This window comes from Pholis gunnellus (genome assembly GCF_910591455.1).
Source record: "Pholis gunnellus genome assembly, chromosome: 6".
Classification (NCBI taxonomy): Eukaryota; Metazoa; Chordata; class Actinopteri; order Perciformes; family Pholidae; genus Pholis; species Pholis gunnellus.
In genome coordinates, this window is record NC_136532.1 from 1,009,321 (window position 1) to 1,034,978 (window position 25,658).

General features: G+C 41.6%; 1 protein-coding gene across 1 annotated transcript in view; it reads right to left on the bottom strand.

Moving 5' to 3' along the window:
- The window catches only part of unc5db (unc-5 netrin receptor Db), a gene marked incomplete at its 3' end in the record, with an annotated part of 230,712 nt that overhangs the window by 65,424 nt on the left and 139,630 nt on the right, over window positions 1-25,658 (bottom strand). Inside the window, exons 3-6 of the mRNA XM_079160869.1 lie at window positions 23,663-23,806; window positions 22,246-22,349; window positions 6,710-6,890; window positions 5,752-5,919 (exon numbers count right to left, since the gene is read on the bottom strand). Of these exons, the coding sequence (XP_079016995.1) occupies window positions 5,752-5,919; window positions 6,710-6,890; window positions 22,246-22,349; window positions 23,663-23,806 (597 nt within the window). The remainder of the gene's footprint in view (window positions 1-5,751; window positions 5,920-6,709; window positions 6,891-22,245; window positions 22,350-23,662; window positions 23,807-25,658) is intronic.

The following is a 25,658-nucleotide window of genomic DNA, read 5'->3' on the forward strand; positions in this document are numbered from 1 at the left end:
TATAGTTATATAGTATATATAATTACAATGGAACAGCTGGTTCCAAAATGACAATTTAGCTTGACCTCGCCTGACCTCTCTGTACTAAAACCTCTCTAACTTTCTTCTGCTTCACTTTATCAAAGTCAAAATTTGCCATCTTCATTTACTCTTAACCAGTAACATATACAGTGATATTTACACATCTGAACAAATATCACAAGTGTTTTCTTTATTATAACATCAAACTTATTCAAATAGACCTTGTAGTTAGAGAAATACACTCTTTTTAGTATGGGTATGCAATTTTCGAGCAGAGGCCTAAAAATAGGGCTAGGGCCCAACGGGGTTTAATATATAAAGCGTGGGTGTAAAAGTTAGATGAGCAAAATATAACATATCATACACCCTTATTGATTAAAGGAATGAAAGTTATGGTTTAGCACTAAAGCCAGAGTTCAAAAGTGAATCCTGGGATGGTATGATGGTATGATAATAATATTTCTAAAGCTGGTAAACCATAGCATTGATGGAGGTGGGGCGTCAAGATCATTTTGAAAATTGACATATTTAATACAAAAAAAGCATTGTGTTAGCAATATATCACATACTCTTTAATAACCTAACAGAATTGTGGTTCAGCAACTAGTTCTACTTCTGAGTTTCATGACTATTCGATGAAAGATGAATACTGGTCCTGAATTACTGACTCAATGGCTAGAAATAAGGCTCCTCATTCTTGACAAAATGTAAGTGGAGTTTTCTTGTCTTATCAAAACTCTCCTTTAGGCCTAACAAACATGTTGAATACATTTCCTTTCTCATTAATCATTTACAAAGCCAATTTTTAACCTGCATTGCTTAAAGGTCTAAATTGTGAAATTCAGAGCTTTAATATAGCATCAAACAACAATTGCTGTTTCTGCTCAGTGTAGTGACGTCTGCCTGAGCTGAAGAATGAAGTCACTCTCCCTCTTTGTGTGACATCATCTGAATTGTTCTGTTCTTTTTTAACATAGCACGTACAGTACATGTTAGCTCCTGTAATCCTGTCTCTCTGTGTGTGTGTGTGTGTGTGTGTGTTGCCCCACATGTTGGCTAATGGCTGCCGCTTTGCACTGCGCCAGTGTGGCGGTTAGCGCTGATCCGACCAATGTCGTCGTCTATTAGCTCCTTCAGCACTGTTGCCGTTGTCTAAACATTTTGTGTTTGTGTGTGATAATTTAGATGTAATAAAAGATCATAATGAAATCATCAGGACATAGTGTAGTAATGCATTACATTATGAGAGTAAATGATTACATAAAAGTAAGCAAGAAAAAGTTGAATGATGAATTTAAATAAGAGTACTTCTAAGAGCATAGGAACCCTTCTAGTTTTACTTGACACAAGTGGAGTCTTTAACATGAGGCAACTGGACTTTGTCTGTTTGGACATTTTCATCAATCTGTTCCAAATTGATGAAGCCTCTTGAATGTATGTCTAAATTCAGGACTATCAGATCTCCAGTGACGAGTACAAATGTCAACATTTACGGAGTTGATGCTTGCTTTAATATACTGGGTGATTCTTGGCATCACAAAAAATTGTTCCGTACATAATTATCCCAGTTACTTTAACATGGCCTTTAATCGGTCTAAAAACCTGCGCACAGAAAAACTAAATTCTCCTCAAAGCTCGGCGCTGTGGGTGATTGGTACAAATGACAAATGTATTCATACTCATTTCCTGGTGTTAGAACTCCTTCCTGCAGAACTCTATTGAGCACCTCTTATTGAGTACATGTTTGCTAGCCAGCAGCCTTCTTCTCTGCCTTTTGATGGCACATTGCCAGGTATTGTTTTTAGCACATTACTGTAACTGACTGTTGAATGTGCATGTCTACAAAACAAATCAGGGGCCTGCTCATCAAAACTTGGCAATAGTAAATAATAAATCATCTTTTCAACTTAATTTACAAACTTTTCATACCCTAATGCCAGCATTCTTTACCTGACTTCTGTATTAGTCTCTCTACCGGTTCCAAATCGCTCTCATCCTGTTCTGATGCCATTAAACTAGACCCCACTGTCTGTCCCCATCTGCACCTTGGCAGTCTGAAGCCTCGCAAACTGAACAAATTGGCACGAGGCAGGCTCGTTGGACGACCTGGCCACCTTCTGAACCAGCTTTCAAGCTTCCAAGCTCTTTGGGAAAATCAGGACAATATGTGGAGCAGTGTGTGTGTGCAGGATGTGCAACAAAGCGCTGGGGACTGACAGGTCTACATGGAGCCCAACATCTGCACAGAGGTGACAAGGCATGTCACCTCTGTGCATTACACACCTTGAACACATGTTCACTTCACACATGTTGATAATGCATATAGACATGCAGAGTGGTGTGCGCTCAAGCAAGAAACTATATCTGGCAATGTAAAAGACCGCTAAATATAACGTTTACCACTTTTCCCTGAAGCCTCACTTACTAGTCTGCCACCTTCCAGGCCGAGTCTCTTATCTGTATTCTCCTGCTATGGGCTAATTATTATTATTCATTTCTAAAGGCATTGCTTTCAACACATAACAATGGACTTCACTGGTAGGAAATATGCTCACACACAACATAGTTCATTTCATACATAATGGAGACATATATATAAATTTGAAGTGTAACAGAAATGCATCTCACTGCCTCATTGGACCACCGATGATTTTCTTGCACTGGATAGAACCTTCATCTGCCATAGCTCCAGAGAGAAAAATGTTCAAAGCTGACAAAAGTTTACATTTAATTTAACTGGTGCAATGTCTCTCTTTAAATTTATAAGCAAAACAGCTTTTTCAGCCCTTCATTGGTTCCAATAGACTCCTATTCTCTTCCCTCTTGAAACCGATCTCACTACTGAATGTGCACAGCAGAGAAAATGTTTTTATTTCTGTCAGATAGGACCCATTTACTATATATCAGTGGTGGGCCGTCAGAGCCAGCAAAGCCTTCTCTGCTGGCCTAAGCAGAATCACAAAATTATAGCTATTTTATAATTTAATAATGTTTCACAAATACACTACATGTATTCTAATTATTTTTTCCATTAGCTTATTTTCTCATTGCACAGCTACTGTCTTCCTCTACTTACAGCAAGCTGTGCTGGAAGCAGAGTAACAGAGCTTTTATCCAATCAGATTTCACCCCAATGTTTCTAAGAGAATAAGTAAGAATAGAGGCCCGATGTCCTCTAGGTAGACTTTGCAGATTAAAGTAAATGGGGACGATATTGTTGATTGTCATAGTCTTCAACCAATCAGATCTTTAGTTTGACATGTTGGGCGTATTCTTTGATGTGCCAGAGCTACCGAGGTAGGTAAGTATGTCAGCATTAACGTACGCCGTGATTGGTCAGTGGGCTAGCATGACAGTTGTGACGCTGAAGCAGCTATCAGAAGTTAGTATTAGTAGTAAGAGTTCAAGTTGAAAGATATGTAAGAAGTTTTGACATTGACATGACATTTTTAGCATTTTGCTTGGTGTAGATTCTTTTTTTTTTTACCTAGCTTTGTTTTTTTAACACTCAATGGCTGAAGGAGGAGAAACGGATTTCTCAAAAAGGACATTTACAGAAAAACTGGACATTGTAAGAAAGGGTCAGCCAACCCCACAGCTAGCAGCCCTGACCCAGCCAGGAAAAGGAACAAACACGTTTGCAGGAGGACCTCTGGCTGGAACTGAACCGCACCAATGTTCTGTACAACCGCGGTATTACACTATTTATGAACAAAGAAAGGAGGATGGACTTTGTCTTTAAGTGAACAGCAGCTTTGGTAATTTAACTGCTTTGTTTTACATCTGCAGTAGAGTTACTACTGTGTTAATTTGTCTATGGTGTCGTTTTTATGATATGGTTAATATTGTTCCCTCTGATGTGAACAATATTTGAATGGCTCGTGCTCTTTAGTGTGCGGCGGAATACGTGTTTTAGCGCTGCAGGTTTGTGACTGATTCTTGAGAGTCTGTTCTTGTCATTGTGTTAATTACATTGATTTTGACTATACGTATTGTCCGTTAATGACGAAGCATATTGTCATGCGCAATGTTAGGGTCGGACATTTGATTCTCTGTTTGGGCTGTTTTCTTTTACAAAGCAAGAATTATGGTCTGGAGAAATGGGGATTGTGTGGCGATTGCTTTAGCCCTGTTTGAATCAGTAGGGAACAGCTACCTAAACACTGTGGGAGTTTTTAGCTTATGTACTGCTTTTGGTTTTCCTGCTAAGCTAGTTTAGCATAGCCTCCCAGAACACACGCGCCTCACCAGAGTACATTGTTTTGTTTCCGGGGTCAGAGTGTCTCTTACGTGGTGGGTTGCCAGTTTGAGCGAGGTCCACTGAAAACATTATATTTCCCACAATTTAAGCTTCTGCTTTTTCCAAATGCACGAGTATTATTCAAACGTATTGTTCAGTTCGTAAGCCTCGTACCGAACGGTTTAATACGAATATGTGTATTGTTAGACCCCTAGAAACAAATAATAACCCGTAGCTGTGGCGTCATAATGAGATTATTAGGAGGTGGTTCAACTGTAGTAGGACAGCACTGAAGGCCCAGGTATAAAATGCACGGCCCGCCACTGCTATATATGTGGGACATATACTGATTGTGCTTGTTTAGATCTTTCTCATATTTAGGATTTTGGTCTACATACATGTAGTAGACAGAGATAATCTTCATTAATGTAGAGAGTTAAGCTAAAGAAAGCTAAATTACTTTCATATACAACTAACTTGCATTAGCAAATACATTTAGCAAGGAACACACATTTTCATGAACATAAGGAGTTTATGTACGTTTATGAACATATCTGCAAATTTGCAATATATAAATGTAGAATGTAGGGTTGCCCAGCATCACCTAGCTTGAATGGCAAAGAAAATAATGGTAAAAGATACATATGAGGAGAGAGGCCATTCTTTTCAGCCACAATAGCAGCATGACACTAGCAAAGGCAAAGTTGGTCAGTCCCGTAGTTTGGTCCAGACTGAAATATCCCCCAAAATGTTGATCCTCCTGAGACTCCTTTTCGTGACCTCTGACTATTGTGGATTACCAGCCCAATAATACTATTCTAGTCTCTGCCCTTAAGAAATGCAGAACTGCAGAATTGCTGGGCCTGAATGTATACACAACTCTCACTACCAGATAACTCTTCCCTCCTCCACCAGAGTCACTTATTCACAAACTACATCAGCTCACCCCCCGGAATCACACTGTGCTCTGAGTCAAATCGTCTCTCCCACGGCTGCTTCCTTCTTTTCATTACCTCCCATTCAGTTCAGTCCTCTCTCTCTAGCTCCATCAGCACCGTGGTACAGGGATGTTGTCAGGTCACTATGTATCTGTCCCTTGCAATCCTTTATAATTGGTTGTCTGTAATGCTGAAGAGGCAGGGACTTCAGTTCATTCAAGTAACCGTGTGTATCAGCAGCGGATGAATGTCTGACGTTAATGTGGGTGGCATGCTCTGAAAAGAGCTGCAATATATCTGAAAACAAATGGGAAAGGAAAAACTGCGCTCGAAGCTTAAATAATTACTTGCCTGTCATCCATAAATATCACAAGTTAATGAAATGTGAACATTTACATGTTTGGCAGCCTGACACAATCGTCGACACGTCAGCTTAATCATTCCGAACCACGTATTTGTAACTTCTGACAACTAGAAAAAAAGCTACTTCTGAATCTGCACAACACCATAAAGTTGTACTTGAGTGTTATATTTTCCATAAGAGAAACTGACTTGGGCAGAGTGCGTTGCAGGTGATCTTCTGTACAGACATGCCCTCGCAGAAAGCCCCGCCGTTGAGAGGCGCCGGGTTAGTACAGGTTCGAGATCGCTTCTGGACACCCCGCCCACACGGCACATTGCAGGGCGACCACTCCGTCCACAGGGACCAGCCGCCGTTCACTGGAGGGAGTTCGACAAAAAGTTAGAGAGTGAGAAGAGGTGTAGCGAGGGCGCAACACAGCACTTTTTTTTACTTTTCCAGAAGTCTGGCGTAGTTAAATACTCGAACAAGTGCCAGGGTTAATAATGATTATGCAGTCCCCGAGGCACTGCAAGGCAACAATGCATTAATGGCTGGAGCAGATTGAGCACAGCGCATTCACTGTGGTGGATGTATACGGCTCCCTCTTTCTTAATTGGCAATCCAATGTTCTTTGCTCTTGGATTAAGATAGAGACATAGAACTGTACCAAAGTAAAGAAAACAGCCCTTAAACGGAATTGCCATTTCTAAAGGTGACATTGACTCATACTGGTCGACAGGTCGGAGGCGACCACTTAGTGCTCTGACTGAAGCAGTTTACTCTATAATCTCTAACGTGTGCGGAAGCTAAATGTTCAGCAGCACCATCAAAGCCGGCAAACCCGTATCGCTGGAAGGCCTCTGGTGAATAAATACTTAATAAGCAACACTCCTTTTAAATGCGATTAAGACACAGTGGCTTATTTCCTTCCATAAAGTACACATTGATTTTAAATGAGAGGCAGTAAATTGAGTGTTTGAATAATACATTCACAGAAATAAAGAGGAAACATCGCTCCTCGGTGGGTACACGGAGATGGGTGTCTTAATCACTTGTGTAGGGGTGCAGGAAACTAAACAAATTGATCTGAAGCGCTGTGTGAACAGCGTGCCAGAACACCAGAATGTGTTGTAAGGGGCAATAAGAGCAGCTGGGAGGACGGCGTACCAAAGACTATCACAGTGGCCGTGGCGCTGCGTCTCTTAGCCACGATGTTGCTGGCCAGGCAGGTGTAGTTGCCCGAGTCGGACAGTCGCGCCTCGTTGATGATGAGGTTGTGGTCGGCGCGGGTGTCAATGTTGTCGTCAGTCAGGGAACTCAGCAGCTCTTCGTTTTTCAGCCATTCCACCTGTGCAAGATAAAGGACAGAGATGTGACTTTTCCGAAAAAATTAAAAAATCACATTCAAAATCACTAATTAACTATTTGGCCATGATCACACCAAGTTCATCCTCATTAAATACAGCTAATATCAGCCTTTCGTCTATATTTTCCACTGTACCAACGTTCCTACTTAATCTACTGGCATAATAAGAGAAAGGAAGTGGTTAGGTAGTAAAGCCCACCTCTTGCTTAATTTGATTGGCTACCTGGGCCAAGAGTTACATTAACGAGCGGTGTGACTCCATGCTTTTGCGCTGAAAAATTGAAAATATTTTATGAGCATCTAAGAAACATTGAGAAAAACTCAACACGCAGCACAAGAGAGGAGCGCACACCAGGCTCGGTTTACCACAGGAAAACAATGGTTTTGCTGGCGACTTATTTCTAGCGTCTCTGTGTGATCGGGGCATTTTAGGATTATATTTGTTCATTACAACTTGGGCCTTAAGTTTGTGCTTTTGGCCTTCATTTCTGACTGACATCAGGGAACAATGTGACGTTACTACAACGAAGCTTGACAGGACAAGAAACAGACGATGAGACAAGTTGTAATGCCAGATTACAGAAAGTACTTATTTGGAGGTAAAGTCATATCAAATATGTTAACAATAACAGAAAGCAATGTAGGTCATCATTTTGACCTTCATTTCCCCTTTCCCTTACAAATAGCTGTGGCTAACTGTCTGACTGCTGTGTTTCTTAAGGGTTATTACTCCCTGAGATTACCCCGACGATGTCACCGGGGTTATCTCACAGGTGAAACGTGTGAAGTGTACCCACAGCAATAAAACTGTATATACTCAATATATATACTCTAGAGCCCCTTTGGGACGTCCTTTAGGGGAGGTGGGGTGATTCTGACATCCAGAGCACGAATGTGAGTAGTTTTTAACCCCCACCCCAGTAAAATCCTGCAGCTGCACTTAACTACAGTTTTTACACAAACAGACACCCTTGATCTTAAAGTGGAAGAGTTTTCTTTTTAATCAGTTCAGTGTGAAAGTTCATCGACTGGGCCATTGTAATGTCAGCTACAGGTGGGTACTGGTATTCTCTTTTAACGATTGTCCTGCTGAATTTCCATGTATATTAAAGACCACATGCTGCAAAGGACCATGAGTAAAATGGAATGAACCTGAAATTACTTAAATTTCAGAGGATCACAGTGAATATTTTATGCCCCATCTCCCCTATAATGCCAATAGGCAGGATGTTAAGTTCACGGTCAATTTTCATACTTGGCACAACACCATGAATATCTTCCAGGGTCAATACTTTCTCACTCCTAATTCATTGAATAAGGCAGTTTGGTCAGTGGTCCTACGCTTCAAACTAATGCTCGACAGAAGGTAGCCCTCTACTATCAGTTTCGCATGTATAAAGTTCTGCTTGTTGCATGCATACACTGTCTTTCTCAAAATAAACAGAAAACAACTTGGATAGGTTAAAGGGAAGATTGTGATTTGGATTAAAATGAGTTGTTTTTTACGTAGTTCAGTAGATTATGTTACCTATGCAACATAAGTTTAGCATGTTGCGCAATCTTGCGTTACATAACTCAACTTACATATGTTACTTAAAATCAGTCAACTTGATTTTGGTTTCACACTTTTGGACTGAGGTCTGGAAGCCTCCAGTTGCCATCCTGTTTGTTTGCAACCAGTGAACGGAAGTGACCATATTTGGTGATAGAGAAGCCGTTTACGGCTCTGGTAGCGTCCTGTCAATCACAAGGTAGCCCCGCCCTAAAGCATACTTTGCTTATGGTCTGTTTGACTCTAAATGGACCATCATTCACTAAATTAACTTCATGCTGTATTGAAGAAGACTTGAAACTAGAGATTGAGACCATAAACTCATGTTTACAATGTTTACTGAGGGAATAAATCAAGAGAGATGTAGAGTCATTTTCTCATAGACTTCTATACAACCAGAGGAGTCGCCCCCTGGTGGCCAGAGAGAGATTAGGTTAAAGTCCCTTCAGTGTTGACTTCAGCTTTCATCGGTTGCTGCTTAGTAGAGCGTCATAGTTTGACACTGACCAAAATGCTTTATTTGACGACTTGGGAATGACAACGGGCTGCTGGAGTAGACTTTTCGAAACGATCCGTACCACAGACTATTTGACTTGCTACACCCTTTTTCGTCACAACATGAAAGGGCAGCCAAACTGACAAAGTAAAATGGAGCAGTAAAGCTAATGTGAGGGATTCACAGTGCTTGATTTAGTTCAGTCAGTCACGGTTATTGCTAAATTACCGCAACTTCATCATCATTGTCCTTGCAGCGCACAGTTGTTGGTTGCTAAGTAACGGCAGGCGCAAAATAAGTGAAACCCCCCCCACCCCCCCCACCCCCAGGCATCTTGGATAAAAGGATGAAAGTGGCACGGCTGTCGTTCTCCACCTGTTCTCAGACAGAACATGTGAACGGCCCCTTAAACAGTCAAAGGAAGCACTATAACCTCTCACCAGCGACAGAGAGAAAAACTAATTATAAATTACAAACTTAGCGACGCTTTACTGCTTCTACCCTGGTAAGGGCGCTGCATCGCTGCATTTGCAAATTACATTCATCGTGTGGCAGAATGGGCCGTGCTGATGGATTTATGGAAGGAAGCGCACAGGCAACCTTTCTAATAAACAACACTCAGGCTGGATGCAAATAGGAAGTGCCTGTGGGCATGCAGACACTGGGTAAATAGAAATGACACACAGACCCCAGGGATGATGGATTGCAGGTATATATTGACACAAATAAAAATGATAATGAACATCATAACACAGTAATCACTTCTCACTTCTCAGTCAATTGTACCACTGTTAGCAGGAGTTGGGATTTTTCTTTTTCAGAGGAGAGAGGTGTACAGCACAGTTACGGCGGTAGAAGCCTCTATTTTCCCGATGGCCCTGAAGAAAAACTCGGAAGCCCATCTCCAAAGGCTCCCAGATTCTTCTCCACAATTAACAGAGAGCCTACGGCGCGGGTTTTCCATCAAAAGGTAAAGCGCTTAGCATCGTTGATAGATAAGTAAATAGAGAGACGGAGGAGTGGGGGAAAGAGTCTAATTTCTCATGATTAAAGTAATCTGTCACTAAACCCCTCCACCACCACCACCACCACCCTCCGACTCTTTATGTATTTATCTCAATTCTATCCTGGTTAATGTGTGACTCGAAAGAGGCAATTAACACGTGGCCCTCGCAGTGTTTGGGTCCACGCTGCACATTATCTGTCTGCCTGCCACTGACGGGCCCGGAGGTAATGATGAAAAGATTCGCTGAGCAGAAGGAAGAGGGACAGAGAGGAAGGGAGCAGGGAGGTGGTGGGAGGGAGAAAAATAAAATATGAAGGGAGAAATACAAATTAGCCTGGCAAGTGTGTGGCAGAGGATGTGAGAAATGAATTGCCTAATTGGCACATTTGTTTCAATTAGGATGCGGTCATCAGTGTCACCCTTGACGGAAAGGGTTTCCAGGCAGGGGCCCCACATCAGGGCTTCCTCCCTGTGATTTCATTACCCTGACCGCCCCTGAAGGTCACCTCCTCCAGCCCTGCCCAGCGGCCGGGTCCTCGCCTCTCCTTAAGCACACACACACACACACACACACACACCTACACACACACACACAGCTCAGTCAGATGACATTTGCTGATGATTAGATGCTGAGAAATGCGGTGGTTGAGAGGGCAATTAGAGGACAGAGGAGCAATGTAACGGGTGACACAGCAGCCATCATAAAGACTTATGAGAGGAGAGCGCTGATCAAGACCTCGCCAGCTGACGCATCCCCCCCTGCGCCTCACAGCACCACCCCTGGTCCAACGGCCTTTTAATGTCAAGGTGACGCAGTACGAACAATACGATCCAGCGCTGTAAGGAGACAAATCCGTTCGCTGAGTCATGCTTAGGTGTCACAATTTAGCATGATCTCCTCCCCTTCGGGGCGATTCTCAGCTTCCTGTGGTGAAGCCGGCGGAACTTTTTAATTGCTGGGTATCTCGTCAGCCCAATTACACAGATTAAACATCTCTGTCAGGCTTACCCCAGGGGACCAGGGGGGACGCTGAGCAGCATATCTGAAGCTATACCACCGCTAATCCAACCGATGTTCCAGCCCCCCCACCCCGCAACCAATCAACAGCACACGTAAAGAAAGGCACGCTCATTGCCCCCACACACATACCCGCAGACACTTTGAACTCAGCATGGCTCAGCGTGTGTTCATAGAGACTACAGGCCTGGGAGCAGCCGGCAGAGTCGAACGTGTGTGCGGCTCAGCTGAGCTCCCCCCCCACCGCTCCGGAGGTTAATCAGAAGAGATACAGAGGGAACACAACGTGGGCCTGCGTCGACCATCCGCCTCCTCCGTCGCTTCTCAAATGCCACCTCTCCTCCCCTCTGAGGCATTACCATTCCACCCCGATCTGTCTTATCTTAACGAAATAAATAGGGGGGGCTCCTGGCTTCAGGCCCGGGGTGGGGGAGGAGGGGTGTAATTGCTTGGCTTAATAATGAAGCTCATCATCTGCTCTCCAGGAGACTCTCTTTGACCTGCGAGAAAGGAGTAGGCGGTGCGATCGGAGAGTAGAGACGAGTGCGGAGGAGGCGGGACGCAGTTAAATGCTAGCTTGTTTTGGAAAAGCATCGCGGTGTCTTTGCGAAGCTCAACAGAGAACAGCTTGTATCACAGTGCAGAAGCATTTAGTCGATTCCCCTTTGTGCCGGAGCCCGGGCTGTCTACCTGAGCTACTGTAGATCAAGGGGATTCATCTCGGATTAAAGGCTTTCATTCAGGGAAGTTGAAATTGGCTTCCAGTTTGGCTGTTCATTTCACACTTTCTCTCAGAGTAACCTCTCAAAAGAAACTCATTATACAGGGTTGTCATGGACTCCTTTCTCGCCGGGTTAAAAGATCTGCTCCGCATTCACAGCCCTTGATATGTGTGAAGTAAAAAGTGGGGGATTGGTTTTGGATCGGGAACACCGAAACAAAATTACAAATAAGCCGGTTCTAAGTTCTATTAACCGTGAGCAAATAAGAGTCTCGCTTTGGATACCATGTATGAAGGTATTTTCGTAGCAACGCTATTGAGGATTTGCAGATTGCACTTTCGTTCCCAGCCATGACTCACACACCCGTGTCCTAAATTTGAATAAACAGGAAGCTCCTGTGAGTATAACTTTTTGTTGATAAACTCTTGAATGGCATTAAAGTTAAAGCCTGATTCGGTTTTCCTGAAGAAGGAATGTTGACAAATGCTAGGAGATAATAACTATTGATTCACATTTTACAAAACTAAGATAGGAAAAGTAAGTCTTCAACGTTTTTCTTGAAAAATGAAAACATTTTTGAAAAACATTTTGGGCTATTTCTTCAATGAACTATTCAGTACATTCATCTATCCTTCATACCTGTACCATCTAATGCGGTGCAATGCAACTCTGCCATAAAGTTGACTTTTATGATGCCTATAATGTTCTGTTTTGAAGACACTGTCATAAGGGTGTTAATTATGTTTTAGCACTGAGGTCATAGTTTCTGATGGTGATAGACTGCATTATATTGGGAGCTGTTTCTCATATCACAAACAATAGAAACACCTCTCAATATACAGTAATGTTGTCCAACTCTACGGTTGCAGTAATAAACATATCATTGAATTTATACATTTCTGTCAATGTCAACAAACACTGAACTCAGTGGGCTTCGTAAAGGAGGATGTCATAACAAGGCTGCTGTATTAAACAGCATCACGGGTGTTCCTAATAAAGTGGTCACTGGGTGTATTATCACCGTATGAAGTTGATGTTGCTAACTTGCGTTAATAGTCTATATACAAATTCAGCATACACTTAACATTAGCAGACACTGTGGTTGTGTTCAACCCGCTCTCACTCCCAACTCATCAAATACAGACGTTTGGTCAGTGGCCCTCGGAACCCGAGTCACCCTTTAGCGCCTGTATGAGGTGCACCACGCTTTCAACTAGCTTCAGTGTAAACCCGTCTGTGTCATTGTTAGAAGGTCAGAGCCACTGATGTGGTATGAAGAGGGAGAGAGTCCGCTTAGGGAGGAGCTCGAGGAAGCCTAACCAAGACTTTTGTTGATTAAACTTAACCAAGTAGTTTGGTTGCCTAAACCAAATAAACCGTAAAAGCTGAGTAAACCTACTTTGGAAGTTTATTTTGAAAAGACACTGTATGCATGTAACAAGCAGAAACTCTACGTTTCCTGTGAACACGGAAGTTTATTTTGAAAAGACACTATTCATGCAATGAGCGGAAACTGACTCTGCATCCCTGACACGTCAATAAAACTTCAGGGACCGAAGCGTCAGCATCTGAAGAGTTGGGAGTGAGAACGGCAGATTTTGTAAATAGACCTATACCACAAGATAGTCACGCAAGCTGGACAAATGCAACTATCTTCTCCAGCTGGTTGCCTAATGTGGTGCTGGGTTGGTAGTTTACAGTGGGCTTACACAGTGTTTGCTCAGCGTGGAAACAGTTGTAGAGGTTGCTATCCATAAAACCCAAACGATGAGCTATACGAGGTTAAAAGGCTCACAGGAGCTGAGGGGAGCTACAGAGTCACCTTTCACATTACACATACTGTGCAAACTTATTTGTTTCATTGTTGACAAGAAAAACAATCATTAGTGCGGCTTTAAGTTTGTTTTCATGGACTTGATTTCACTTCTTGGGCTAAGACAGTTTTTTCGTCTCTGGAAAAATACTCATACCAAAAGCAACATGAGCGATCTGTGCAACCACTTTGTTAGGTTCAGGAAAAGAGTGTGGTTCGGGTTAAACTTGGGTTTTCACACAGGACACAAACAACGGTCTCCTGGGTGAATGTCCTGTTTTTGTTTGATGCATCCATCCCGACCTCCTCCCTACTTAGACTTTGCTCTTTATACTACATCACCTGACTTCTCTTAGAGGCAGCCCTGCACATCCTGGCTCGCAGTTACTTGGGTTATTAACAAATTATAGTTTAGTTATATAGAATTATAGTTGCTCACTGTGTTGACATCCACACTAGTAATTGAATGACTGCAGTTAAGCTCGAAACGTCATTCCTTCTTTTGTTCTCCATGTTTCCTTGAACATTTTTGAGTGCAGCTCTGTTATTACATCTTTTGTCACTTCAGCCTGTGACAATACTGATTCTATTGTTGCAGAAGTGATTTGGAGCTGTGACTTACTGCATACTGCAGGGAGACAGCTGAAGATGTGTGGGGATAAGCGCCCTCCAGCAGGCGAGGCCGCTCAGAGGAGGTAAATGCAGCTTTTCCTGTCTTTTCCTCTCCTGGCACAAACCTGTCAGTCATGTTGAGACATCTCTTGACCTCTACTGTCATAGAAAGGTCTTGTGGTTGTTCTACAACGTGTGTATTATTTGTTGATGAATATTGCAAAATTCAAATATAAGACCTTTTGATAGAGTTGGCAAGGGGTTTCTCACAAAGAGAGTGGAATGGGTTTGTTGTGGAGCGGGTTTCTGGATTAATTACTGAGATTTATCTCGTCCAGCAAACTGATTTGTTATGCTCTTGGCTATGTAAAGATATAGTGGAGTAATGTCTACCTGAGCAGAGAAGGAAGTTTCCCTCTGTGTGTGTTGTAATCCGAGCTTCTCTGTGCTTTGGTTATATGCTTGTTAGTGCATGTGAGCCACAGTCTGTGTTGCTAGTTTATGGCTAGCCGACCACGGCGCCGTCGCAGAAGCGTAGCCCCCACCCACCAGTTCACCCTCAGTCAAACACTGTTCGCTCTGTCAGCACTGTTGCTGTTCTGTGCACTGTTTGTGCTGTTAGCACTGATAGCTGCAAGCCGCCCTGGCTCAGCCGCCGCCATGTTGAGAGCTGTGTGGAGGTAATTGATCTGCTCTGAAATTCGTATCTAGCATCTTTAAACAAGACAAAAGAGTCAACATCTGACTTTTTCTCCACCTATATGGAATATCTTTATTTGCGCAGATTGTATACACATTTTGCTTTTCAGGGCAACATGTTCCAGAATATAACACTGCCTTAAAAAATGTCTGATTATCGCTTTGCTCTGATTCCTTAATTCTACTTTGCAAGTTGCTGATGTTATAATTGAATGGTAAGAATAGTAAAAGTTTGAATTATGACGTCCCACAGCAAGGGTGTAGGTTTGCTTTCTGAATGGGCAAACACAATGAAGTCTTAATATTTAGACAGAAAATGAGGAAAAACTTGATTTGCTAAATTAAAACATTATAATAAAATTGGTTCTTTAGGTCTAACAAAATAATGCTTTACATATATATATACATACACACACATATATATACACATATACATATATGTTTGGGTATTTACCAATCAGATATCTCTATGTAACCTGTGAGGCAAAATCCAGCCCTAAATAGCTTTGTGCTACTCACAAAAATAAATATTGCTGTGACCGTAAAAGTGGAAGTTGACCTAAAGGAATGTATCAACATTTTTACCAACTTACATCTTCTCTCAGGTGTATTTTGGACAATATACAAAAACAATTTAGAAAGTATATCAAACTGTAAGACGAGAGGGGGACAGAAATCGGATTGTGGAGAGTGAGGGGGACATGTTTATTCACTGGAAATTACGCCCTGGTGCCACAGAAACGACATTTGTACATTTGCAGACTGGTCTGACACACCCAGTATCATTTCATGCTTTGGCAATTGATGCTCAGAGCAAGTGCTCCGGAAGTCAGTTGACGTAGTATAAAGAGCGAGAAAGTTGGCATTGGAGGAGGACTGGGTGGATGGATGGGTCAAACAAACACAAAGCTTTTTATGCAGTAGACTGCTGTTCATGTTCATCGGCGTAACAAACATACTCATTTGAACCTAAACTTTGTAGTTTTGTTTGAATTCACGGGGAGATAAAATTCAACGGGGATGGAAATCACCCCAAAAAGCCTTTGTTGTTTGCTTAATCATAAATAAAAACTCCAGACCTACATGTTGGCTTTTTAAATTATTTATTTACTACAGTAAATGCTTAACAATATGCTCTTTTTCATTGTTACTTGTTCTATTTTGCCTAGATGGCCTTCATGTTCATCTTGTTTTTTCCCCCGTTTTCCACAAGCACCCGAAACACTTTTGATCTACGGTTGACAGACACCAGTCATCTCTTTTTCTTTTGAGGCTTATATGAGACTTCAGCCGTCCCAGTTAGAAAAGCACAGTCGATATCATCCAAAGTTACAGTTTTCAGTAAAATATTTGCTGTTGTTATTACCATTCTTCCACTGCAGCTCAACAGGGAAACACTGTCTGTGGAGCCGCGAAGAAGGAATTTTATACCAAAAGACAGTGAAGTTAGAATGGAAGAGAAGTCTTCACATTGAGAAGGACATTTTAACAGGAAGCAACACCTCTTTCAAAGTTCATATGGTCCCTGACTTTTTACTTTAAGACTTGATTCTGGAAGCCAATCATGGTCCAGTATGTAACTTACAGTGTTTGATGGAGACATGAAACGTTCAGTGCACATACACGGAGAATGCAGTTGTGAAGAAGGACACATCTTGTGTCAAGCAGTTGAAAAATATTAACATATTCATAGATTACGGATTTTCCCATGAGGAACAAGGAGTACATGAAGTTTTTTTAACAAAGTAATTGAATTTTTTTTGGAAATACCATATCAGACACAAAGCTGACTATTAAACATTTCTTTTACAACTAATTATAAAAACATATCTGGGGGGTATATTTAAAGGGAAACTGATTTTTCAACCTGGACCCTATTTTCCCATGTTTTTGTGCTTAAGTGACTAATGGGGACAACACTTTTCTTTAAATTGGTCCAGTTTAGAACAAGTATGCTGCAGATGGCTGTGACTAAACGGCCTGCAGAGTAATACTTTGGGGCAATTCGGAATCATCAATGTACGTAAATTAAAAGTGCTTGTTTTTACCACTGACAGGCTCAGACTGTCATTACGCGCTGTCTGACATTATGTTAAAGACCCTACAGAGAAATAAAAAAATGGATTATTTGTAGGGTTCTTTCCATAATGCTGTCAGACAAGTGTAATAACTGATTCTGTCAGTGGTAAGCACTTTTAGTGGATGTACATCGACAGTGCAGAGTTGCACCGAGCCGTTACATTGCGGCCCATTTAGTGGCTGCTGGCTGCAGTATTCTCATTCAATACTGGACCGATTTTTTAAATGATTGTTCCCATTAGTCACTGAGACACAGAAACATGGGAAAGTAGGATCCAGGTTGTAAAATACCGAAGTTGCCCTCTAAGCAGAAAATATGCTGGTTCAAGCTTCTGAAACGGATGATTTGCTGCTTTTATTTGTCATACATATTAGTTAGCTGCATATCTTTGGGCTTTGAACTTTTTGTAATTGACCATTAATCTGGGCCTTGGGAAATCATAGCTTTCTGATATTTTATAGAGAAAATTATTTGACAAATCGAAAAAAGAAATTGATAATAACCTTAATTAGTGTACACTTTAGGGAGTAATAGAAATGTATTCATCCAACCCCAGCGTCAACTAAAAAAGCAGGTGCTGATAATCTAAAAGGCATTTCAATAATGACTCCAACAAAACGGAAGTGGGGGTGAAATCAGCACCAGAAAAATATGTCAAAATGTTGCTCTAAACTTACAGTATAATGGAACAAGTAATTGGCTGGAAGGAATGGCTGTAAATTACAGCATTGTCAAAAAATATCTCTACTGTGGCACTTCTTCTCGTCCAAATAAATTAAAAAAACAGAGTCAAGGAGACCTGTCAGACTCGTGCTTCAATAAACTGTTGCAACCTCATGATACAACACTCATTAGCTCACCCTGACATCCTCACTGACGAGGGTGATTTCCAAACAGATCACAGTGTTTACGATGCACTCCGACCGCAGGCCGGGCGTTCTGTTGGGCCCGCTCTGCGTTTTGCTGCGCCGGCATCCATCCTGCAGCTGCACTCTGAAACCTCACACGACCACACTCACGGATGCCATCTCAATATTTCATGGACGAGGTGCCCTGATATCGACTGGGCTGAGGACCTGCCCTCCGCTCTCTGCATTATTCACTCCCGTCTCTTGCGGCTGGGTTCATTTGTGTTGACAAAGGACTAGATGAGAGGTTGTGATTTGGTCTGTTCTGCTCAGATTCAACTATTTTCACCCCCGCTGTGGATTCTGCAGCGCTGGAATGACATCACTCTTCCATTTCCGTGCTGAATCATTTATAGAGCGCAGGGCTGGAGGTTGACCTCCACTTGAATCTGTTCCCGGCACACATCAATTACACCTCCATTGTTCATGCCGATTATCACCGGACCAAATATAGAAGGAGACATTCCTCCTTTTGAAGAGGAACGTGCACTTGGTGAGACATTTTGCACTAAGACATTGAAATGCTATATTTGCCCCCAGAAGTCAGTCTTTCAGGTTGATCTCACTGTGAGAAACATCTGCTCTCCATCTCAATGGGAGGCGCTGTTAAAGTTGCCACCAGACATTTAATTACCAAAAGCAATCACAACACTTTATGTTGATAACGAATACTATTAAATACTGTATCGTGGGGTTTTTCCATGCCCAGTTATGCAATGCTTAGCAGTGATGACGTGTTTCCTCCACAACCAGGAGGTAGTTGTTGTACATTTTTGTGATTATATTTATCATTTGACTTACATTTTCAATGCGACCCTTAGCAGTGTTATTTAATAAAGCGTCAATCAAGTCAACGCTTGTTACAATTGCATAAATTAACATTTCAAATTTGCATTAATCGCTGTTGAAATCATGTTATGAGCTCTGTAATGAACAGCGCTGAGCTTTATGCACTGGCACTATTCATGCTATTAGCACCGTAAGTTGCTAGCCACCGGCTCAGCGGTCGCCATGTTGAGAGCCGTGTGGAAATTTCGAATTTAGCACGTTTGAGTAAAGTATCTGAATACTTCCTCCACCACTGCCGAGCTTGTACCAAAATTACATATTTGTTGGATGAGGAAGCCTAGGCCTATTTTTAGCCCTGTGCTCTAAAATGTCCTACCCTTATGCAAAGGGGCTTATCTCGCTAACTACAAGGTCTATTTGAATAATTTAAATGGCAAAATAACACAAATAAATGTCAGCTTTGTTAATATGTGTACATATCATTGTATATGTTACTGGTAAATGCTAAAACGAATGTTACACACAGCTCAAATTGAAAATTTTCAGGTTCGCCTTTTTTTGTGTGCCTAAAAAGCACTTTTATTGATTTTAAATGATGCACAGGCAGGCCTAAACTCTCCCAAATCATATCTCAACATGTCAGCAGTCCTTTTAAAAAAAATGGCTTTGATAGAGTGAAGTATGCCTGAGAAATCAATGCCGGTGTACAGGTCAGCTGAGGTTAGCCAACGTCAATTCTGATTTTGGAAGGCGCAAATATCGCTGTCTTATTGTACTTTTAAATACTATCTAACTTTATATTTCACTTCTTTTATCACTAATAGTGTTCAATCTATCTAATACAGAAGTTTGGCATCATTTTGAGAGCCTGGGCTATATAAAAACTTGTAAAATATGGCTAATTTTCGTCAGAATTTCTGTTTTACGTGATGTATTTGAACCTAACACAGCCTGTGATCGGCCAATTTGCGCAATTCCCACAGATTTGAATCCGGCAGAGTCAGGGCAGTGTAGTCCTTGGTTCTTTGAGTTGTTTACAGAATTTTAAGCCAATAAAATAATCGAAAACTGTGATCCGCCCCCATGGGTCAAACCCATTGGCCAAAACTGACATTTGTACTCATTCGTCATAGAAGCTCATCAGAGACTCTGTGTTTTTCACAGAACGAGCAGAGAGACATGGCGAAATGGTGGCGCAGATACATTTTTTTTTTTTTTTCGATTTTCATCCAGGAAACATCTAAAAGGTACGGAGCGTTTCAATGTTTATGATGATGGGCTGAGTTGATATCTGTGGCAGATCAATAGTAACTTTATAACGGTTTAAAGTAGAATAATTTGGAGGCTATAGTTCGATGCAGTTTGTTGTGCTCGTGCTGCTGGATATGAAGTGTGTGTGTGAAAGTGCCGTAGGTCGCGGCTGGGATCGATAACGGAAAACATTGCTCGCCTTCTCCTGGCGAGAAATAGGTGAAATTGTGGTAGTACTTGTAGTACCTTGAAGTACTTTGTGTATATATATGTTTTTGAGTGATTAAAACAGGTTACATGGTCCATTTGATCAGAATCTCTTTGTCATGTATGTTTTTGAAATATTTTAAAATATCATTTCATTCGTTCTCAAAAGTGATTTGTACTACATGTGTACACTCTTCGCCCCCCCTCTAGTCCCCCATTTGGTGCACTCTCGGGTTCAAGTAGTTAAAGACAAACCTGCACTGACACAGATGATCACAATCCTGGAGGATATTAGAGTCATATAAACAGGGAGATGAATAATCAGGAACAATCATTCCAGACAGTCTGGATCCGCACCAGGGGCCTCATTATGAAAACCTTCTTAGTCTGAAATCCTTTTTTAATCTCAATTTAGGATGACATTTAGAATTTTTGGTATTGTTTCTTCACTGCATTTAGGAAAAAATCCCATTTTATTTCAAGTTAGAAACCCTTTATAAGGACGGTATAAACCCTTTCATTCAAGGTTAGGTCTGGGACGAGTAAGGATTGAAGAAAGAAATGCTTTAGTATAGTTCAGGCTGTTCTCATAGTATAATTATGAAAGGTAATGATCTATAATGCTTATATAACCCACACAATTAATACATATGTAGTCTGCATATTCGTGATATATACAGAGCGTCAAGGAGGAGGTTGGAGTGGAATGGAGGGTCTGAATACACAGGACTTTCACATAGGGAACCTTTCTTCTGTAATAAAGAGATAGGACTTGTATCCTATCTTTCTATTTTATCTTCTTTTTAACTTAAGTCAAGATAGGACAAGCTGCTGAGGATATTCTTCTTTAACGAGGCCCAAAGATTCCAGACTAGTACAGAACACCTTGTATATTTCATGTTTGATTTCTTAGATGCAATGATGCAATGCCCATTCACACATCTGGATGTCCATGTTGCAACCAACAGACACAGTGATGAGATTCCCTTTCATGACTTTGATGTCTTCACCAACACAGTGGGAGCTGCTGATGGATGAAACTACAGAATCTAGTAGAAAAAAGTGTAACATTCCCCAAACACCCACTCCCTTGCATCATCCCACAAAAAAAATAATAATTGGACCATTCACTTTGTGGCCTGCCCCACTTTAAAGCAGATGTTTCTCAAAGCAAGAAAACACTCACGAGGTTAACGGTGCTATAAACTGAATTTTAGAAGTGGATCTCTGAGTATTTTTGATCTCTATATTTTATTAAATTACAGTTTTCAGAAGATTTGATTAAAATGTGTGCTCTGAATCCTCACTTTGGAACGAACACGTTCACTTCTAAACTTATCGCTGGTATCTAACACCACTATATCAATCTCAACCTCTTAGAACCTAGCCCTATTTTTAGGCCTCTGCTCAAAAGATTCATACCCATACCAAGAGCTTATCTCTCTAACTACAAGGTCTATTTGAATAACTTTAATGGAATAATAACACTAACACTTGTGAGATTTGTTAATATGTGTACAGTGTATATGTTACTGGTTAATGCTGAATGAAGATAACACACAGCTCAAATTGAAAATTTTCAGGTTTGCCTGAAAAAAATTCACTTTTATTGATTTGAAATGATGCAGATACACCCAAATCAACCCTCACAAGTCATAGCACAACATGTCAGTAGTCTCTAAAAAAAATTGGCTTTGATAAAGTGAAGCAGGCCAGCAATATCAATGGTTTTGTACAGGTCAGCCGAGGTCAGCCGACGTCTAGTCTGATTTTTCACCAGCACTTGCCAGCTGCGAAAAATAGGTGAAATTGTGGTACCACTTGTAGTATATTGTATTACTTTGTGTATATATATATTTTTGAGTGAGTAAAATAGCTTCCATGGTCCATTTGCTCAGAATTTCTTTGTTACGTAGGTTTTTGATATATCATAAAACATTTCATTCATTCTCAGAAGTGATTTGTACTACATGTGTGTACTCTGTCGCCCCCCCCCCCCCCCAAGCCCCCGGTTCTCGGTTTTAAGATTAAAGATCAGAGAAAGCAGAGCTGAAGGTACAATTGGCAGAGAGTTACTCTGCCAGAATGAGGATGGCCACTCTGATGCAGATGTTTTTTTCTGCTCAGCGGGAGTATAAGCTTCTGCTCCTTCAGGGAAAGAGGAGTGAGTAGCAGCAGCCTTACCTCCGCCACAGGCACTCCCTCTGGAGGGCGACAGTGCAGTACGATCATCCCGTTGATTGGCACCTCCTTCCCCTGGGGGTCCTGCTCAAAGTTTTTCCTCAGGTCTGTGTGGGGAGATAAGAGGCAGCTGTCAGGTGTCAAGTGTTACGGTCAGCCAGGCCTCAATCCTCTCCGGCAGCTAACAAGCCAGCCTGCCCTCGGCTCTGAACGCCACAACCTTCAAAACCCTCCAACCAGTGCAGGATAGAGAGGATCTCATGGCCCTGTGTTATGTAATCTGTTGACAAGGTGGTTTGGAGGATACACCGGATGGAAGAATTGCACGAGGATTGCTCCGATCATCCTGGGCGTTCATGTGCATACAAAAATGAAGGATCGTATTCTTATCATTTTCAAAACTGCCTTTGATAGGTAATTTCAACACGATTGGGTTTCATGTACCCTAGGATCATGAGAGATTCCCTGCATGTAAGGGATCCAAAGATAGAAGGGAAACTCTATAACAGTGCCTCAGTTCAGCTGACAGTTAGGTAAGAAACACAATGATATGCAAATCCTAGCAGATAAAAGATTTTTGACATCACATCATCATCCATTAAGTCAAATTCTTACTTTCTTCAAAGGACAAGAACATACTTTCTTGATGTGTGTGATTTCTCTCAGTTTTCTCTCCAGGGCCACATAAGAAATCAAGAAGAAACGATTGGAGTGCAGCTTGAACACAGAGGAGGGCTTTAAGATAACCTACAACACCATCTGGCAAAGATATTGGATTTGGACAACACTGGGCTGTGAAACTTGATTAGACAGCGTTCGTTCCTGGGAATAGATTATTTCACCACTGATACATCTGATTCATTTTCCGCTAAGATAATGTCAGCTTGCTGTGTTCACATAGTTTGGTCCAAACCAAAGGATGAAATGTTGGTGGTCCTGTTGCCGATTAACTCCAGTCTGCTAGAGACACATGGACAGACACTGTGAATCAGTTTGAGTGATCTGTCATTCTGCATGATCAAAATACTTCTTGGACCTCTGGGGGAAAATCACAAGTTTGTTTTTATCTCAGGGACTGACAGCCTTCCCAGCACTTGAAGGCTTTATTTTGTATATGCTTTTTTTAATATTTATTTTCTGTATTTATATTCTGCTCTGGTGGTCACAAAAAACCCTGAAGAAAAGCAGTATTCGGGCCAATTATTCGAGGTATTGTACATCGCTGTCACTTAACCTTACAGGACATACTGTAGCTAAAACAATATGACATTTTATCTCATTTGGTCTTTAAAACAAATAAGATCATCGGGACCGCTACTCCCTTTTCACTTACAGTTTTCTTACTCGTTTAGTACGTATTGCCCAAAGCTTTGCTATAGAGCTGCCACAGTACAGATTGCCGAGGTGTTTCCATACTCACAGGCGATGCGGACGGTAGCCTTGCGACTCTTGGAAGTGCCCAGGTGGCTCCATGCCACACAGAGACACCAGTAGTCCTCCGGGCCGTGGAAATCTTCCACCTGCTGACGGGACACATTTATCATCACCTCACGCACCTTTAGCCCTGGAACAACAGAGAAGATAAGATAGTTAGAGCCTGCTACCATGACCTGAATCCAACGGCTTAAGAAGTATCAGGTTTCAGGTCGGATTTGGGTCGTTCTGTTGTGTAAAGCTTCGGGTCGGGTTTGGATTTGGTCAGTTTGGTTGATTTCCGGCAATGCATTGAGTTTTGGCTCAAACTTGGGCCATTTCGTTGCTTAACACTTTGGTCTGGTTGGGGTTTAACTCTTTTCAATGAAATTGATTTAGAAATGCCATATTCTGTGTTGGTCTAACATATGTTATTTTCATTTTAGGAAGAGTTCTTTTTAATTTCTGAGAAAATATCCCCAAAGCAAGCACATTATTTTGTGTGTTGGACTAATTTAAATTTGACTTGGTGCTAAAGTCAAAGGATCAAAGTTATCACAATTCATCCTGAAGAGGACATAAATGTCCAACGTGATCTTAATTACATGAATTGACCACAACCTCTAAATAGTACAGTAAATGCACATAGTGTGTTAAAATAATGTACCGCCACCATGGAAACTATTACGGTTTAGTCAACAAAACCACTCGGGGGCGTAGGAAACAAAAGATCATGGTTTGGGTTGAAATAAATTTGGTTAATACTTAACTTCACTTATGCATCCTATGTAATTTAAAATGAGTCAACAGTGACTATTGGTTTTACACAAGACAGGAACACTGGTCTCATGGGTGGAAGTCCTGCGTTGGACCAATCTGTCCACCCCAACCTCCTCCCTTGGTGCACTTTGATTACGTATTTCTGTGGAACCTGGGAACTTGTGTGTCCGCCACATAAAAGGTCTCCCAGTTGACTTTTCATTGGCACTGTCTCCGTGGTTCCAGTGCCACCACTGCTTAATCCATTGTTAAGAGGTTATGGTCATTTCACATATTTCTGTAAAGAATCTCAATTTGCCCATTAGCTGCCGTCATTAAGGAGCCATGCCATTAGCATGGCAAAAATATGGCTTAGGACGTTGGGTTGGGATGGGATTTCAAATGTGGTTGTACCAGTGAGGTTCAGTTGGGTCAGGTCTTGAAGATGCATTTTTTTTTAGACTGGGTCTAGGCCTTTTCTTAGTCACACGCAGTTAATGGAGCAAACTGAAATAGGAAAGCCCTGCATTCTAAATAAGGGTCCTTACAGAATCAATACTACGATGCGTCTACAAGCTTGCGTCAGTGATCAATGGGTATTACAGGATTAGTTATGCATAAATTCTTATAAAGGCTGACACTTCCTTTGTCAGTGCATTTCCCCCCGCCCTCGGCTGAGCTCTGAGAATATCACTAAGGAAATTGGCAGAAACACAGTCCCCCGGGGGCCTCTACTGTATGTTGTGAGTGCTCAAAGCCGCTAACAAGAGGAGAGCTAAATCAGCTGTAGCAGAATTAGCATTAATAACTTGAACCACACTTAACCACTTCAAACAGCATGTGTAGGCTCGCTGTGCAAGCGACAAAAGGACAATCGACCATATTATGTAACACAAAAAGGCATGCGAACACAGCACTTTGCGCAAATACTGTATTCTATTGAATGCAATAAAGAAGAAGAAGAAGAAAACCCTTTATTTGAAAATCCTCTTATGCAACACGCCTGCCCCAGTTGGAAGTCTTCATCACCCTGTCATGTAACTTCAGATGGGTATACAGCAACTGGTTTTAATCTGAGTCCTCGGTTTAGGGCCTGTCACATGTGTTTTCTCACCGCTCCTCAGAGCCTTTTGCAGCCTGCAGGCCATAGCTGGATTAAAGGCAAGGGATGTGCAATGAACTGGGACCGACAAAGACCAATACCCAAACCCCTCCACCCCTGACTCTTCTGGTGTTTGTGAATA